The 18,318-nt window shown below is 39.1% G+C and overlaps 1 protein-coding gene across 3 annotated transcripts; it reads right to left on the bottom strand.

Moving 5' to 3' along the window:
- Positions 1-9,864: 9,864 nt before the first annotated feature.
- Upf1 (Upf1 RNA helicase) lies at positions 9,865-15,816 on the bottom strand. 3 transcript variants are annotated; one of them, XM_067786125.1, is made up of 7 exons: positions 15,411-15,816; positions 15,153-15,342; positions 14,273-14,637; positions 13,355-14,211; positions 12,219-13,286; positions 11,015-12,133; positions 9,865-10,956 (listed from the first exon to the last, which is right to left on the bottom strand). In XM_067786125.1, the coding sequence occupies exons 2-7, from the start codon at positions 15,333-15,335 to the stop codon at positions 10,916-10,918; spliced, it is 3,633 nt and encodes a 1,210-aa protein (XP_067642226.1). In that variant the 5' UTR covers positions 15,336-15,342; positions 15,411-15,816; the 3' UTR covers positions 9,865-10,915. The 3 variants fall into 3 exon arrangements, with proteins under 3 accessions (XP_067642226.1, XP_067642224.1, XP_067642225.1); XM_067786123.1 differs by having other exon boundaries at positions 11,025-12,133; positions 15,411-15,815; XM_067786124.1 differs by having other exon boundaries at positions 11,025-12,133; positions 15,153-15,815.
- Between the last annotated feature and the right edge of the window lie 2,502 nt (positions 15,817-18,318).

The following is an 18,318-nucleotide window of genomic DNA, read 5'->3' as shown; positions in this document are numbered from 1 at the left end:
TGGCCTTTATTAAAGTACTTCACAATAACACTTATACTTTGCAACTAGCTGGCTTAAAAACCAAACTGATTGATAGCTCAAATGAAACTCTATTTTCAAAAATAATACTGCTATGGCTCGCTAGATAGCGTCTTAATCGAAAGTGCTTGATAGCTCAACTCAAACTGAATTCCAGCGCCTCTACATTTGCTGCCTTGTATACTCTCTGATTTCAACGTTCGCATCTTCTAGGCGCTTCCAGAATCTACTAGTTGCCATCGGCTCTCAAATTTCTCAGCTGTAACTACAATTGCACGATTTTATAGCTTCTCTCATTGCATACTTTCGGGAGTATCTCAGATATATGCATGTGTTTGTGCATTGATTCTCCGCTGCTCGTATACGTACATGGCACATATGTGTAGACGCAATTATTGTTTTGTTTATGTATTACATAATGATTCATCTATGGATGTGCATGATATCACTGTTTAGCATCGGCTTAGAGATAGCAACACCCCTTAGTTTTGCTAATATTCGTAACAATATAATGTAACGAATTTACTGCAATTCGTCTTATTTGCAACCTTCTGCTGACGTTCGAATCACTAAACTGTTGAATAAATAACTCCACTATTATATATTGCAAAATGGCCTTTATTAAAGTACTTCAGAATAACACTACTATTGCTCGCCAGATAGCGTCTTAAATTAAACTGATTGTCACATGCCTCTACTGTTGCTGCCTTTTATACTCTGTGATTTCTCGTTCGCATACTTCTAGGCGCTTCCATTTCTAGAATTTACTAGTTAGTTATCAGCTATAAAATTACTACGTTTATTGCTTCTCATATGCGCGTGTAGATGTGACTGATACTTGCACAATTATAATTGCCTACTTTTGGGAGCATCTCAGATAAGATATATGCATGTGTTTGTGCTTCTCTTCTCCGCTGCGTGTACGTACATATATGTAGATATAATGATTGATTTATTAATGTGCATAAAAGTCACTGCTTAGCATCGGCTTAGAGATGATAGTATCCCTTAGTGTTGCTAATATTCGTCACACTGCCCTCCACCTAAGTCCGATCGTCCCGATCAGACAAATCTCTCGATCTAAACGCTGCCAGCCTTTCCAAATGAACCAATTTCATTTTGGCTCGTGGTTTGCCAATGGTTTGTATGCGGTACACTACATCGTTGATCCGTTTTACAACTTTGTATGGGCCTTCCCAATTACACTGCAATTTCGGGGACAAACCTTTTTTTCGTTGTGTGTTGTATAACAGCACCAAATCTCCGTTCGAATTAATTGCTTTATCATATCTGGCTTTCATCTTGTCACTCATAATCTTTGCTCGTTGCCTTACCAGATCAAGTATCTCTCCCAGCTCTTTTTCCAAGAAACCAGTGGATTTCTTGACATTTCTCTCCGCATCGGCATCTATTCCATACTTCAAATCAGCTGGCCTCGAAGGTCATTGCCAAAAATTACCTTTGCGGGAGTTTGGCCCGTTGACTCATGCACTGCCGATCGGTAAGCCATCAAGAATAATGATATGTGTGTATCCCACTCCTTATGGTACTTGTCTATTACTTTCCTTAAATGCTCCTCCAATGTTCTATTGAAACGTTCCACCATACCATCGGACTGAGGATGCAATGCAGTTGTCCGTGTTTTTCGAATGCCCAACTTCTTACACATTTCTTGGAACACAGCTGATTCAAAATTCCTGCCTTGGTCAGAATGTAACTCCATTGGTACACCACACCTTGCAACCCAATTGTTTATAAACACTTCTGCTCCTGTTTCCGCTTCTTGATTTGGAATTGGGTATACCTCTGGCCATTTGCTGAAATAATCCATAACCACCAGTACATATTTGTTTCCGCAGTTGCCAGTAGGAAATGGACCTGCGACATCGATAGCGATTCTTTCAAATGGCGCACCTGAGTTATATTGCTTCATCTGGAGATGACTTCGGGTTTTGGGCCCTTTCGCTCTGCTACAAACCTCGCAGTTCGCAATCCACTCAGTGACCGACTGAAGGCAACCAACCCAATAGAATCTCTGTTTAATCTTCTCGAGCGTCTTCGTGATTCCAAGATGACCTCCGCTTGGACCGTTATGCAGATCGCTGAGCACGTCAGGAATCCTCTTTCTGGGAACAACTATGAGTTTCTTCTTGCATTGACCATCCTCACTCTCCCATACTCGATACAAGCAACCGGATATCAATTCTAAACTTTTCCACTGTGCCCAATATGACTTCGCAATGGGACTCTCTGCTGACATCTCTTCTCTGTTTGGTCTTTCGTTTCGTTCGAGCCCTTGAATAACATGTGACAGATCTGTATCTTCTAGCTGACACTTTCTTAGTTGCTCCTTGCCCCATTCATCCGTCCACGTTATAGCCATTAGCCGAACATCTATAATGTCTTCTTTAGCCTCGGCCTTTGAACAATGCTTGCATTCCAAACTACATGGCCTTCGTGACATTGCATCGGCATACCCATGGGTGCTACCTTTCCGATGCTCAATGGAAAAGTCATAGCTTTGTAGTCGCTCGATCCACCGTGCCAATTGTCCTTCCGGATTACGGAACTGCATAAGCCATTTCAACGCTGCGTGATCTGTCCTGACGCGGAATCTCTGGCCGTAGAGGTATTTGTGGAAAGGTTTAATGCACTCTACCAATGCCAACAGCTCTCTCCGTGTAACGCAATAGTTCCTCTCTGGTTTTCCAATGGAACGGCTGTAATATGCAACTACCTTCTCCTGTCCATCGAACAGTTGTGATAAAACGCCTCGTATAGCATATCCACTCGCATCTGTATCTAGAATAAACGTTGCTCATGGAATCGGATATGCCAACATTGGGGCAGAGCACAAACGCTTGTTAAATGTTTGGAAATCCACTTATTGCTCCTTTTTCCATTCAAAAGCTTTATTTTTTCTTGTAAGCTCATGGAGGCTATGGGCTACGCTAGAAAAATTTGATACAAATCGGCGGTAATATGTGCACAGCCCAAGGAAACTTCTCAATTCATGTAGGTTCTGTGGTCATGGCCAATCCTTTACAGCCTCAATATTTTCGTTCGCAGTGCATATGCCCTCTGTCGTTACCTTGTGACCCAAATATTTACTTTTTTTTTAAACAGCGCACACTTTTTGGGACTTAGTTTCAGACCAACGCCAGCTATTCTCTGGAAAACTTCCTCCAAGTTTTTAAGATGTTTATCGAAGTTCTTGCCCAATACAGTGATATCTTCCAAGTACACCAAGCATGTTTTCCAATGTAGTCCTTTCAATACCTGATCCATGAGTCTCTCTAAAGTAGCTGGTGCATTACAAAGTCCAAAGGGCATCACTGTAAATTGCCAAAGCCCATCACCGACACTGAAGGCTGTTTTCTCTTTGTCTTCCTCCTTCACTTCCACTTGCCAATAGCCGCTTTTCAAGTCCAGTGTGGAAAACCATTTCGTACCAGAGAGCGAGTCCAGAGTGTCGTCAATTCTTGGCAATGGGTAGCTATCCTTTTTCATAACGTCATTCAACTTCCGGTAGTACACGCAAAACCTCATTTTTCCATCCTTCTTCTTTACAAGTACTACCGGTGACCTTAATGGACTAGCTGATGGTTCGATGACGCCGCTGGCGCTCATTTCTTGTACGATTTGATTCACAAATTCCCGCTTCGCCAGTGGAACACTACGAGGAGCTTGACGTATCGGCCTCGCGTCTCCAGTGTCAATTTGTTGTTTCACAACATTGGTGCGGCCTGGTTTGGAACCATCCTGGTCAAATATGTTTGCGTGCTTTAGGAGCAGTTGTTTTGCCTTACTCTGATATTCTTCCTCTAGTCCCTCCGTCCATGCCATGATGTCATCTGAAAGATCAATATTGCTAGTTGAAACCTCTTCCTGGAGCTGTTCACAATTGATTATTACTTCAGCCTCTTTGCATCTTCCCAAAATAGCTCCTCTGGTCAGTTTGAGTGGTGAGTTGAACTCATTGAGTACTCCTACCGGGATACATCCATCTTGTTTTGTTATAGCCATGGTTTTTCCTACAAGTACGTTTGGTGTTGATTTGTTTGCTGCTTCGACAACCCACAATTTCTTTGTCCCACAATCTCCATCAACCTTTGCCCAGATGACTGCCTCGGATTTTGGTGGCATTTGCTGACTCTCTTCCACCAGCACTCGTTTACTGCTGCAGCCTCTCTCGTAGCCGAAATTAAGTGGCACATCCATGTTCTTATATCGCATCGTCTTGCTTTGCATATCGATCTTGATGCCTTGGTCGATTAAGAAGTCCACTCCAATTATGATTTCATCAACAATATCTGCCACTATAAAATTGTGTACGACCGTGACGTTCCCAATTGCGACTTCACATGATACTTCCCCTAGAACCGTGGTGTCTTCTCCAGTGGCTGTACGCAATCTTGCTCCATGCATTGGTCTTATTTTCTTGTTGACTAAATCCGCTCGAATGATGGAATGAGATGCACCCGTATCTACAGTCAGTAACCGTTCCTTTCATCCACATGTCGTCCGACAGTAAGATTGTTTGACTGCCTTCCAATTTGCGAGATAGAGATTATGGGGCATTCAATTGCGGGAGTCAGCTGTCGCCCCTTGCGGCTGACTCGCTTTAGTTTAACGATTGGGTGGACTTCGAGATTTGCTAATATCCTTCAGCTCTGCGTTTACGGCCACCCACATTGTTGGAACACTTAAAGCATTTGACTGCATCATTATTCTTCAGTTGCGTTCCCTTTAAAGCTTCCAAAATTGCGTCTACCTACTCTGGTCTTTCTACTTCCACACGATGAGCTTTGTATGCTGGTTTACTCAATAGTGAGGCAGTTTCCTGAGTCAATGCATGTGATACCGTTTCTGCAAATGTTGGCTTTGGGTTTGCGTATGCAGCTCGCTTTGTTTCAACGTCCCGTATGCCATTTATAAAGCTCTGAATCTTTACACTTGCAGTGTATTCCACGGGTGCGTCCTCATTTGCCAAATGAGCCAACCTTTCAACATCCGAAGCAAACTCCTGCAATGTCTCTTTTGCTTTTTGGTAACGGTTTTGCAACTCAATTAGGTATATCTGTTTTCTATGCTCGCTTCCGTATCGCCTCCCTAGAGCGCTCATCAATGTTCCATAGTTGTTCCGTTCGTACTCTGGAATTGTCTGCAAGATTTCAGCTGCAGGCCCTGTGAATGTTACGAACAGTGCAGCAGCTTTATCTTCAGCATTCCAGTTGTTCACTGCCGCGGTCTTCTCGAACTGTAGCTTAAAGACCTGGAAAGGAACAGAACGGTCAAACGATGGAGTTTTTACCTTCCTGTATACGACCTCTCAAAGCTTCTATCTCGCCATCAATTTTTCCTCGAGCTGCACAATTTTTGTATCCTGTGCTTCCAGCTTTGATGTTACCCTTATCTCATGTGCCTCCAGTTGCGAGGATATGCGGGCCTCCTATGCTTTCAACTGCTCAGCCAACTGAGATGTCATATATGTCTTTTGCTCTTCCAGTTGGGATGCCATATATGTTTTCTGTTCTTCCAGTTGAGTTTCCATCTTGGATGTCATATATGTCTTCTGTTCTTCCAGTTGAGTTTCCATCTTGGATGTTACTGTCGACGTTTGTGCAGATATTGCAGCTAATATCACGTTCAAGTCTGTGCTGGTATCTGCCTGCGATGTTTCGTTTTTCTCTTCAATTTTTGTTGTTGTCTCGTCCCCATCAGGATGAAAGACATCATCGTCCGCATTAATTACTTCCGACTCCATAGCGTCTCGTAGCCGTGCTTGAAGTTCGATCTTATTGCCGGTTGTATTCAATCCACGGTCTTCCAACTCCTTTTTCAGTTGCTGGATCCTTAATTTACTTAAATTCGCCATGTCCTTGTTGTGCTCTGCAACTCTACAATTTATTCAACAATTCCTCTTCTGACACCAATTGTAACGAATTTACTGCAATTCCTCTTATTTGCAACCTTCTGCTAACGTTCCAATCACTAAACTGTTGAATAGATAACTCCACTATTCTATAATGCAAAATGGCCTTTATTAAAGTACTTCAGAATAACACTACTATTGCTCGCCAGATAGCGTCTTAAATTAAACTGATTGTCGTACTTCTACTGTTGCTGCCTTTTATACTCTGTCTAGAATTTACTAGTTAGTTATCAGCTATAAAATTACTAGGTTTATAGCTTCTCATATGCGCGTGTAGATGTGACTGATACTTGCACAATTATAATTGCCTACTTTTGGGAGCATCTCAGATAAGATATATGCATGTGTTTGTGCTTCTCTTCTCCGCTGCGTGTACGTCCATATATGTAGACATAATGATTGATTTATTGAAGTGCATACAAGTCACTGCTTAGCATCGGCTTAGAGATGATAGTATCCCTTAGTGTTGCTAATATTCGTCACAATAATAATGTAGGGATATATTTAAACAGATTACTACAGATATATTTAGGAAAAAATACAAAATAGATAAGATAAAAGAGAAAAAAATTAGATAAAAAGCAATTTTTATTTAGAGTCTTAGTCACAGTTAACATACAATTAGTTAAGTAAGCTTTATATTTAATGGTCAGTCCAGTTTTACAAATTAGACAGGATATTACCAACATTTTCGACGTTCACGTGATAAATAACGTTGTCGAGGATTTGGTCGGCGATATTGCAAGATTTCGCGATGTAAAAAAAATGGAAAGATAAGGGAGATAGTCGGTTATTTTATAGCAAAGCTCATCAATGAATGGAGGTATGGCCAAGATTATTCAATATGGTCATATTAATCGTTCCCGAGATGGTCGAGCTAGTACCTTTATGGTGCTTTGTTACCGGAACGTACCGGATCTGTATCCGGCAAAGGACCATCAACATCGATAACACTCTCCACAATCTTCGAAGAGTATCTTTGTCGTTAATACAACAACAGTCGATGCTTGCCGACCACACAGATAATTTGCTGTCGACTTTTTAGGATTATAGGAAGGGTACGGCCTTCCAAGTCTTGCAATACGGCTCTTGATAAGTCTAGCGCTACTATTACTGTTCCTTTTGTGTTCATGGCGTTTAGCGCGGTTGTGGTGCAATGTAATTTTCGAAAGCCATGCTGATGGTTGGCAAGTCGCAGGTTTTCAGTGAAATAAGAGAGCGGGACAGCTTCAATTTTCTTTGCTACTGGCAATAGGACGATCTGAATCTCCTACATTAGCTTGTTTCCCAATTGTCTGTGTAGGTTTTATATTCGTCCCTCTTTCCTTTTTTGAACTTGATGAAAGTGATCCTTCTCAAGCGAGAGGGGTATGGGCTGGTGGTCGGATGCCAAAGTTACCATTGGCTGCTAGTTAACACAGTTTACAAGCCTTGCGCTCACGATGGGGATGTCTGGCGAGCTATGACAATTTTCTACTAATTTTAAAAAATACTCTTTCAGATGTCATTAATGTTCTCTCTGGTGTCCAACAGGGCAGTAATCTCGGTCCAATTCTGTTCTTGCTATTTATTAATGATATCTGTACCATAATAAAATATTCCAAAGTTTTAATGTATGCTGATGATCTAAAACTTTTTAGGTCCTATGCGTATATTGAAGAACGTCCCTTGCTTCAAGCGGATTTAAACTGCATAGTTGCTTGGTGCAACGCGAATTTAATGCCGCTGCACATCAATAAATGTAAGTTAATGTGCCTCTCTCGGAGATCTTTTCCAGCAGCCTCTTTCGTAATTGATAATTTTTGTCTTGTATCAGTAAATTATTTTGTTGACTTGGGAGTCACGATGGATGCTAAACTTAGTTTCAACCTTCATATTATGACTACTGCCAACAAGACTAGAGGTGTTCTATCATTCGTGAAGAGATGGTCTAAAGAATTTAGTGACCCTTATGTAACTAAAGCGCTTTTCATCACTTTAGTTAGACCGATACTAGAATACGGATCAATAGTCTGGAATCCGCGATATCAAGTTCATGCAGATAGGCTTGAGTCAATACAGAAGCAATTTTTACTTCTTTCTTTAAGGAATTTTCATTGGGACTCTGCATATAATCTTCCACCTTATACTAGTCGGTTAAAGCTTATCAATCTTCCAACTCTCGCTAGTCATAGAGAAATGCTAGGCGTATTATTTATAGCTAAACTACTGAATGGATTAATTTCTAGCCCCTTTCTTTTGAACGAAGTAAACTCCAATGTCCTATCACGAGCGTCAAGACATTACAAACCTCTTCTTTTGAGGCAGTGCAGAACTAATTTCGAATTAAATGAACCTTTCCGGTGTTTGTGTCATGATTTTAACTCTCTTTCGAATTCATATAATTTTGATATAACGGATTCACTTTTTACTATAAGGAAAACTGTCCGATCCTATATTAACTCGTAACAAAATAAAAATAAAAATCTTTATATGCTAAAAGCGTTAACTTATTTAACAATTTACTATATGTATAATTTTCAACTGTTATGTATATAATACTCAGCTGATGATTTTTATTCTGTAGCTGAGCAGTTTTAGATCTCGACGCTTAACAAACCTCCGCCTACCAACAACTCAGCAAAAACAAAAACAAATCCGTGCGTCATGCGGATGCGCCCCTCGTGTCGGTTGGGTGGGCTTTGGAGGGTATTAATCCGTTGGGTTTATTATTATTATTATTATTGTTATAAGTGTGTAGGCGTCCCCGTTTATCGTTCACAACTCAGTGCCCTCTATTTGATTGGCCAACATCTCACCCCTACTGTCTGCTTGTAGATCAGAATGCCAGTCATGGTTGGCATTAACGTCGCCTATAAAGAGGTTTCACAGGTAAGCACTGAAATTAGGAAAGGCATCGTCACTCTGAGGGTAAGGAACGGGTGGGTGCGCCTAGGGGTGGTATATAAGAATAGGTCGCATGTGCTGTCATGGCGCTGGTACAGGATGTCCTTGGGGGTGTTGGGGTACCCGGTGTTGTTGGGTGCGCGGCTTGGCAGCACTTTGGGACAAAAGCGCCCGTCGGGGATTACCGTCGCTGATCCCTGAGCATATAAAAAATTCCATCGACCAAGCAGGAACTGTAGCAAAAGTTCTCAAGAAATGACGGGTTCGACGAATGTTAGGATCTAGCCCAGAATAGCCCATTCTATGTAACCATCCTTTGCACGCTGACACGTGTTTAACCGTCCTAAGCCAACGTACCTACCCGGAGCAAGAGGGCTACACAAAAATAACAGCCCTTGGTAGGGAAAAATTCCTAGTAGCTCCTGTATATAGAACCGGCTTCCTTGAGAAACGCCGTCTCATGTGTCATATGATCCTAACAAGGTGTTGAATCAGATAAAGCTCTGCTGTCGGTTATCCACCACCGAAGCATACTTTCAGGGGAACAGGTTCCAGTACTAATGATATACTGTAATGTTAAAAACTGTTCCGAGTGCAACCCTTTTCCGAAGATGTGTCCGACTCTCTGGTGCTTATGGTGAGTACCAGTGAAAATAGCGCTATATAAATGACGCCCAATCAAAAGTAATACCATGCCCAAAATGCCATATAATAAATGCATACATTTTTATTGAAAACTGCTTTAATTTATTTTATTTTTTTTTTTTTAAGAATTTTCGTTACTAACGCAAATTTTTAAAAAAAGATTTTTTTTTCGCAAGAAATCAAAATCATTCCAAACGAAAAGGATCGCATAGAAAAGCGTGTATTCCAAAGGAAATGCGACGAAATTTAGCTTCTCGTCACCTGCACCCTAAGTTTCTCTAAAAAATGCATTTCCTTTTCCAGATTCACTTGGTGATGGTAAACATTTTGAAGGAATTCAGGCATACATACGATTTGCAAACGACAATAACGCATCTGTATGGAATGCTTGATATTATGCATATAAAATATCAGTATTTTATTTTTAGCTGTTTTTTTTATCGATCGCTAATTACTTGCCAAAAAAAAATATAAACTTAAAACACAAAATTTTAATACATAATAAATTATTACTAGTATTAGTGAAAATCGAGAAGAATTAAGCGTAAAACGCTTTAATTCTATATACAACATTAACGAAGAATTATACATTCACCTCCCCATTATGATTGAAATGTACAACATCCATCTATCATCCATGAAAATGGTGGTCTTAACTTTCCGGATACAGCAATGCGAAAAACAATGTTTTCATAAATTACACAACGATCACTTCCGCCAATTGGCTAATTAATTGCCCTCAAGGCGCTAAATCGTGTGTGAACTATGCTCAAAAACTGGCTTACGACTTTAAAAATTTATAAATTTTTGTTTCCTCGATGACGGTAGTTAAACCTCCTCCTCAGCCGACTTCTTTGTTCGAACATATGGCTCCATAATATTATGAAAAAAAAGTATGATGAACTTTGTTTTAAATCTATCGTTTACTTCTTCCTTTAGGTTCATCAAAACATTTCTCATTGTGGATTTTGTTTGCTGTTTGTATTATTTCCTTTAAACGCTGTATTCGTTTTCAATTTCTCTTTTAATTAACCCTTTTTAAGCACACGTTTGCGCAGACAACGCGTAGATCACTCTTCACTGCATAGTCGCATTTGAATACGATTGCTGATTCGCATATCGGAATTGCTACATTACATACGTCGTTTTTTGATTTTGTTCTCATAAACCGTAACTTTCTAAGCGATATTATCGGTCGTTTTTCAATACAAATTCCGATATTTAGTCACTTGTCTTTATAAACGGTTAAAGATCTGTAGCTGCTGTTTCTGCAGTTTTTGGTGTGCATTTTTTTGTCTTCTTTATTCTCTTTCGTTACATCAAAAAGTTTGTATTTGTTTGATATGATTTGTTGGTTTAACTGACTGCTGCTGCTTTTGTAGTTGGAATCAACCATACGTATATCAATAGGGCTGGGAGAATTGACTTTGGCTATTCAAACCTAAATTTAGGCGGTCTGTGTTTAAATTGCCCTACGAATAAAAATAAATAAAAATACATTAATAATTTTTATATTTCATATCTGTTTACCTATACGCACCGCTGTAAAATTAACATCCTGCGAAAGGATACTATCTATTTGTGATATTTGCCCAAAATCTTGAGAAAGTTCGGGTTGCTGCGATAATGTAAAACCTCCGGGTTGACTCATTTGTTGTGACATATTTTGTTGAGTGAGTGGAAGAGAATTGTTCTGCTGCGAAGCTGCGGCACCAGCTCCAATAATTGCATTTGCAATATCATTCGTGCCTGTTGTTATTGATGTGTTATTTGAAGAAGTTGGGATGCCAGTGTGTGCTTTTGTATTTTGTGTTTTATTTGCTGAAGGTATTGTAGATGAATTGAAATTATTAAACATTTTACTGGCTCCACTGCTGCTAATGTTATTTGTCAAGCTAGTTGCGCCAAGACCTGCACTGATGCGACGTCCTTGTTTGGCGGCCGCTTGAATGGCCTGCTGATGTTGATTGTAGAAACGTGGTGGTATATTGCTCATATTCATAAACATACCGACCGGCACGGGCATATTGTTCATTGCTGCCTGAGCACGTTCAGGTGATATATAACTAATCGAGTCATGATGATTACTCCATTGATGCACATTAATAGACGATTGATTTGATGAGCTTTGAGCATTATTTCTACTTCCGATAGGTCCGAAATTTCCACTCATAAAATTATTTAAGGTCTGAGCTGCAGCTGCAGCGGCAGCTTGCATTTGAATAGCTGATGAGCTGTTGCCGTAACCTAAATTGTTATTATTGCCAAATCCTAAACCTAATCCAAGTCCACTACTATTATAATTTGATGCATTTATGCCACCTGATGAATAACCATATTGACCGGAACGATCGTAAATAGAGCCAGGAATCATAGCTTCCTTTGCATCGGCCATCATTGTTGTCATAAAATGCGCACCCATATTTAAAGTGTTCACTATCTTTTTTGGTTTTTGGAATTGTATTAGCGATTCCTTAAGATTGTTTAACGATCCCTCGACCAAAACTTTACGATCCTTATAAAAATTAAGTAAATGATTCCAAAGAGGCTGCTTGGACAAAACTTTTGGATTGCCCACAATGATTGTACCATATTTTGAACGAGTTAATGCTACATTCAAGCGGCGTGGATCATTAAGAAAACCAATTCCTGTTATAGAAAGAGAATGTTTATTAATAATAAAATCATAATGATATTGATGCGTGAATGTAGGCCCAATTGCAAATAAGCTTACCTTGACGCTCATTTGAGCGCACACAAGACATTATGATAATATCTTTTTCTCTCCCTTGAAAAGCGTCGACGCTAGCAATCTCAATTTCCTGATAAAGCCTGGAGTGCAAACTTCCTTGATATTGCATGTACTGAACTAAATAGGCGCGTTGGCCTTCATATGGGGTTATAATGCCTATCTGCTCTGGTTTAACGCCCGCTTTCAGATAGCGTGTTGTAATTTTTTCCACATTGGCTGCTTCCGTCCGATTTAAATACGATGTTCCTGAGCCTGCAATTTCTTCTTGTCCTTGGGTAACAAGGAAAAACATTGGCCTATCGGGCTGCGGCCATGGAAAGTCGATTTTTAATTTACGATCTTCTGCGCAAACGCCGTTTTGTAGAGAGCCTTCATAAAAGAAATTCGAAGGAAATTGTGACAATTCCGGATGCATACGGTATTGAACTTCAAGGCGAAAAGGCCGTATGCCTAAAACCACCAAACGTTCGAATAAACTCTGTGATAAACCAGCTCTAGCTGCTTTCTTACACATTACAACGGGTCCCAATTGACAGTGATCGCCAACGAGTATTAATTGTTTAGCCCCCAATACCACAGGAACCATGCATTCGGGTTCTGTGGACTGCATTGATTCGTCTATGAGGATCGAAGTAAATTTGATTCGTGCAAGACGAACATCTCCAGCACTTACACAAGTGCAACATATTACATCAGCCGCTTCTAGTAATTGATGTTCAGCAGCGCGCTTCAATGTGCGATATCGTTTTTCATCAGCCGAACTCAATTCTCCTGTTTCATCTTTAAGCTGTTGTAGTTTCTTCAATTCAATATTTGTCTCCATATTACGAATTTGATTATGTAGAGCTAGAAAGCTCACCGGGCTATCAATAGCTTCACGAGATTTAGCGCAGAGGCGCACTACTTTTAAGTTAGTTCGATGAATTTTTTCGGTAAGCTGGTCCACAGCTGTATTGCTTGGTGCACAAACAAGCACTGTTCCGCCGTGTTGCTTTACTAATTGAAAAACTATTGTTGCTGATGTTACCGTCTTTCCAGTGCCCGGTGGTCCTGTCAACAACAAACTTCATTTAACAAAAAAAAAATCAAGATTCATTAAAGATTAGAAATAAACTTACCTTGAATTAAGCTTAGCGGACGTTGAAGCGCATGCTTAACAGCATAAACTTGTGAACGATTCAAATCAGGTAAATTTGGTGCACTGAAGAGTTTTGGTATCGGTCCACGAAATAACAGTTCATCACTACCATCATGTCGGCCATGACCCAGTAGTCTGGCATAAATGTAATTAGAAACGGAACTACGATCCATAGCAAATACTTTTAAAGCTCTGCTCATGCGATCGAAAGATGTGCACTTCCAAATAAAATCAACAGCAAAATTGGAAGTACATTTAACAGGTGCTCCAGCTGACAATTTAAGCTCCAAGCCCACATCTTCACCATAATTATCTGGTACTTTTATGACATGCCCAATTTCGCTCCATGCCTTATGAAGTTCCCCCACATATCGTAACCTCAGTTCATCGCCATGCATTAGTTTCATGTCCGAATCAGTTTTAGCAAGCGTAAAATATGCTATTGTTTTTTTGTTTAAGCCAACATCCCATCTTACTTCTATACCCTCCTGTGTTTGCGATTCTTTTAACTTTTTATCGTATTCTGCTTCTAGGCGCACAAGTGGACCAAAAACTTTCTCGTATTGATAACCATCTTCATAACGCAATAGCACTTGTGATGGTTCAGTATCTATACCTGGCTTCTCTAAATCCTGAAATGTTGCATCAATATTTTCCTTCCATAATTCCTCCAATTTGTTTATTTGTGCTGCTGATATTTGTCGCGCACGCAACTGCTCTTGCTCGGTGGGCACCTTAACCAACCACGGCAAAAACGAACGATCAGTTATAAGTGGCTTCCATTGTTCTTGATCCCAATTCATATCTTTCAAAGAGTTTTGCGCTGCACATGGTTGACTAAAATTTAAATTTATCCGTTTACATAAACTTTTTGTTATTTACTCCATTTTCAGCTTACCGGCATAACAACACTACAACAGAATCAGCCTTTGCTGGAATAAATCCTAATACAAATACATTACGTACGCCACACGAGTAACATTCTAATACTGTTTCTCCAAGTGGCCCTTCAGAATGTAGGGTAACTTCCCTATGTTTAGCCCTCACCAGATGATTAACAATATGGGATCCAGATGTGCTTCCACGCCCATTACAAAACCATTTTTTGCAATTATTGCACATCACTACGGTTCCAGGATCGTGAATGCCGCAGTATTTGCATGCATGTGTTGGTAATTCCTTAACTGCTAAAACTGATGTATCATCATCCTCTTCTTCGAATTGCAACTCTGCCAAATTATTTGCTAACGCGTTTATCTTGATCTACCATACGAAATATGAATTCAAAGATAGGTACACGCATTTGTATAAAAGTCTAGAGCAGCAGCCGACCGCTAACACACGTCCAAAAATGCCGGGAGGAGTGTTAAAATATACTTTTATCAAGGATTATGTAAAACAAGTTTAGAATTGTCATGTGATTGTTTGAATTTCGATAAGTTGCACACATACACACTTATACAGAAAGTGGCCCTGTGTGAAAATAATTTTGATCCGAGAAGTTGCTGAACCCACTGCCGGATAACTTTTCCTACGAGTGGCCCAAGGCCGCCAATGCATAAAGGTGTTTTGCCATATTTACTATGGATCCCGTTCCCGTATTCAGGCGACCCGTAAGAAACTTTCGAGCTTTTCTTATACGTTTTGATAAAAGCAAATTTGGAGGTTCCCACCTTTCCCGACATTTTCGGAGGAGTATTAGCTCTCGAGCAATTTTCTAGACTATAACCACATTTGTATGTAATCAATAGCTTTAATAGTTATAAGATGAAACTTACTTGCGCAGTGGCACTCCCTCCAATACCCTCGAGTTGTGAGGTTTGCGTTTGGGACTGAGAAGGTAACGTGAAATCCCGAAAGTCAAATTCGGATGCTTGAGTGTCTGCACCAATTAAGTCATTCTCCTCAGTATCCAAAAACGTTAAAGTTTGCGAATTTGGTCCATAGGCGTCTACACTCATCGTAAAACTTCAAATTTAAGATTGTGTTATTTTTGAGTTAGATCTTTCGATTTTTCGCATGTAGATATAAATTACCCAAACCACGTAGCTAATTTTCTAGCCGACTTGTACCCTATCCTATGAACGTTGTCACCGTCCGCCTCGTTGTCGTGAAGACGACTTCACAATGTCGTCGTTCTATAAGGCAGCTGCTTCGTCGTCGAAATTGTTGTTGCACACGTTTGCTTTGTTCCGTTCGCTATTTCCACAATTTTTCTGCACAAAAAGCACACTTTTTTTCGAGAAATTTTTTTCGTTGTGCAGGTCTTAGGACAACTATCTCGATTTTCCGATATAGCTGGCAGCAAACTTTTGTAAAAGTGTTTTTGTTTTTGTATATTTTTTCCAATTTTGAGAAAATTATTCCTTTTTGATTCCAATAAATTGTTTCACTCCGTCGGAAACTCAAGCACACAGATGAAGTCACCAGACAACATTAAAAATTCCTCCACATTCAGTATTTTGAGTGCTGCCACACATTTGAAAAATTTAGGCATCGATATTCGATGTAGTCGAAGCGATTAGTGATTACATGGCGCATTGTCATAGTCAAAATAAAATAGGTTTTATATTTAGTTTAAGCTTTTGACAGATAACTCATAGAAAATTATGTCAAAAAGCTGCAACTAAATTTAAAACTCATTTTATTTTGACTGACTATGCGCCCATGTGTATACGGATGGCTCCAAATAAATGGTCTGATGTTTACAATATCGATCCAGAAATAAGTTGATCCTACATTCTGCAGATTACAGCACCGTCTTTCAGGCGGAAAGCAACAGAAATTCTGGGGGAAGCGTGCTTTGTGCCCCTATTACGGTTTACAACTCAACTCTCTTTCAGTTGAAATTTTGCAATTTTGTTTTACAGATTACAACTCAACCTGTCAAAAATAATATCGATTGAAGTTAGCCTCGTTTTTTTATACACGCGTATACCATTGTGACTGATGACTAAGTGTGTTATCTTATCTGTCAACTGCCTGACAGGCTGTTCAATATGGCTACTTTTCAGCGTTTTGACAGGCTGTTCAATATGGCGCCGCCTATCTTCAGCGGGTGATAGAAAGATATACAGAATGAAACAGCGATAGTCATTTACAAATCAGGTGATCCAATCACTTTGGAATTTTGACGTTTATGCAGAAGATATCGCACTTAGTCATCATTCACAATGTTCCTTTTGTGCTTTTCGCATTTTTTAGGTTTCGTTAAGCTATGTTGCCACCTTTCTGCTATTAAAACGAAATTTAAATGTTATTTATTTCGATTCGTTAAAACTAAGTTAGTGAATAGTACAATCGATAAGGCAAGCGACAAAATTGTTAACTAAAATCTCGACATATCGCATCGTTATAAGTTAGTGAATTCCTCTACTGATATTCTCTGATTTCCTAAGTTTTGTATTTCGATATCACCGCTATTGCTATAGAGAAGGTCTATTTTGGTTTGTGATGATTCGATTATTCTTGTATTAAAATTGATCCAACTGTCTCATTGACATTGATGTGAATGTTTGGTTTAGCTGGTTTGAGTAGGTTGAACTTACATTCATGTTTATATTGAAATCATAGTGTACAAGTACAAGTGTGTTGACTTATCTGTCAAGCATTCTGACAGGCACTCGCTGGATTCGGAATGACAGCGAATTCAAAATGGATACCATTACCGAATGCTCCGAATGATTGAAAAATTGAAAAAGTCCATACGATTGGTAGTCAAAAATGTTGTCGTTGAGACTAAAAATGCGACTCTAGACCTGAGATTTCCATCAGGTGAGCGAGGCTGTTTGTAGTTTTGACGTTTATCGCTTAGTGAACACACTTGGTATAGGTACACTATGATTGAAATCACCAATAATGGCATTGTTTCCATTTTCATTAAAATATTCGTCCAGCACTTCACCCATGTATCTAATGAACTCAGCATTGAAAGAATAATTTTTTATTTATGCTTTCGCCTTATTTATACAGAGGACAAGACGCGTTTCACGCACATAAGTCAACATTTTTAGATCCCTGGTGTTAAAGATACCGTATCCCCTAATATTTTTTCCGTCCCAATGGTGAATGAGCCCTAAATTAATGAATTTCATGTCAATGTGAATGACGTTCACAATGTTTCATACATTGTTTACTATATAGTTTGGCAGCTTAAGTAGAGGTTATGTTGCGAATAGAGTGGAAGGCAGTGGACTAGGCAGTCGAATGTCATATAATGAAGGAATGGTGTTCGGAGTTTTTTCAAAGTTAAAAAAAAAATGATAAAAGCTTTAATATCAATAAAACTATTGTTTTAACAACAACAAAAACGCCATGTATATTCTGTATATATTAATTGGCAATGATTATCTCACTTTAAAATTTGGTAATAGTCTAGTTGAGGGGTCGACTGTGTGGTATTTAATATATAAATCACTATTTAATAATAAGCACTATTTATTTTTATAAAATATTTTTATTTAACCGCTCCTAAAAGTATGTTACAAAACGTTTTTAAATATTTCAACCGAATGAAAATTTTTGAAAGACAATATTTTACAATTGAAAAATAAAAATTAACAAGAACAAAAAAAATTCAATTTATTTAAAGTAGGTACATTTAAAGTTGAATATAAATATAACCCTACAATACTCGGTGAATAATCTGGTTCAGAAAATAAAGAAGGAAATTCTTTTAGTAACTTTGTAAATTTGTTATCAACAGCGAAACTTTTGGTAGCGAAACATTACAAATACATGAAATTGTGTTAACTGAAAGACTTGTTATCGGATCTACTAAGCATTTGCGTTTAACATCAACTAAGAGACCATATTTACACAAAAAATCAGCACCGATAATTGGTTTAGCTATATCCGCTATTAACAACGTGAACGGAAATTCGCGACGCAGTCCTAAATTAGTATTTAAAAGTTTTTTACCGTATGTCGAAATCGTTGAACCGT

Source organism: Eurosta solidaginis, chromosome 4 (genome assembly GCF_040869045.1).
Source record: "Eurosta solidaginis isolate ZX-2024a chromosome 4, ASM4086904v1, whole genome shotgun sequence".
Taxonomy (NCBI): domain Eukaryota; kingdom Metazoa; phylum Arthropoda; class Insecta; order Diptera; family Tephritidae; genus Eurosta; species Eurosta solidaginis.
This window is presented reverse-complemented; position numbering and strand designations above follow the sequence as displayed.

What these genes read in the sequence shown, in the direction of transcription:
- Upf1 (XM_067786124.1), bottom strand. Translation starts at nt 15,335, where the DNA reads ATGAGTGTAGACGCCTATGGACCAAATTCGCAAACTTTAACGTTTTTG. An exon ending in GAGGGAGTGCCACTGCGCAA is followed by an intron (nt 14,638 to 15,152) that starts GTAAGTTTCATC and finishes TTCGTATGGTAG; the next exon opens with ATCAAGATAAACGCGTTAGC. An exon ending in AGGATGTTAATTTTACAGCG is followed by an intron (nt 10,957 to 11,024) that starts GTGCGTATAGGT and finishes TTTTATTCGTAG; the next exon opens with GGCAATTTAAACACAGACCG.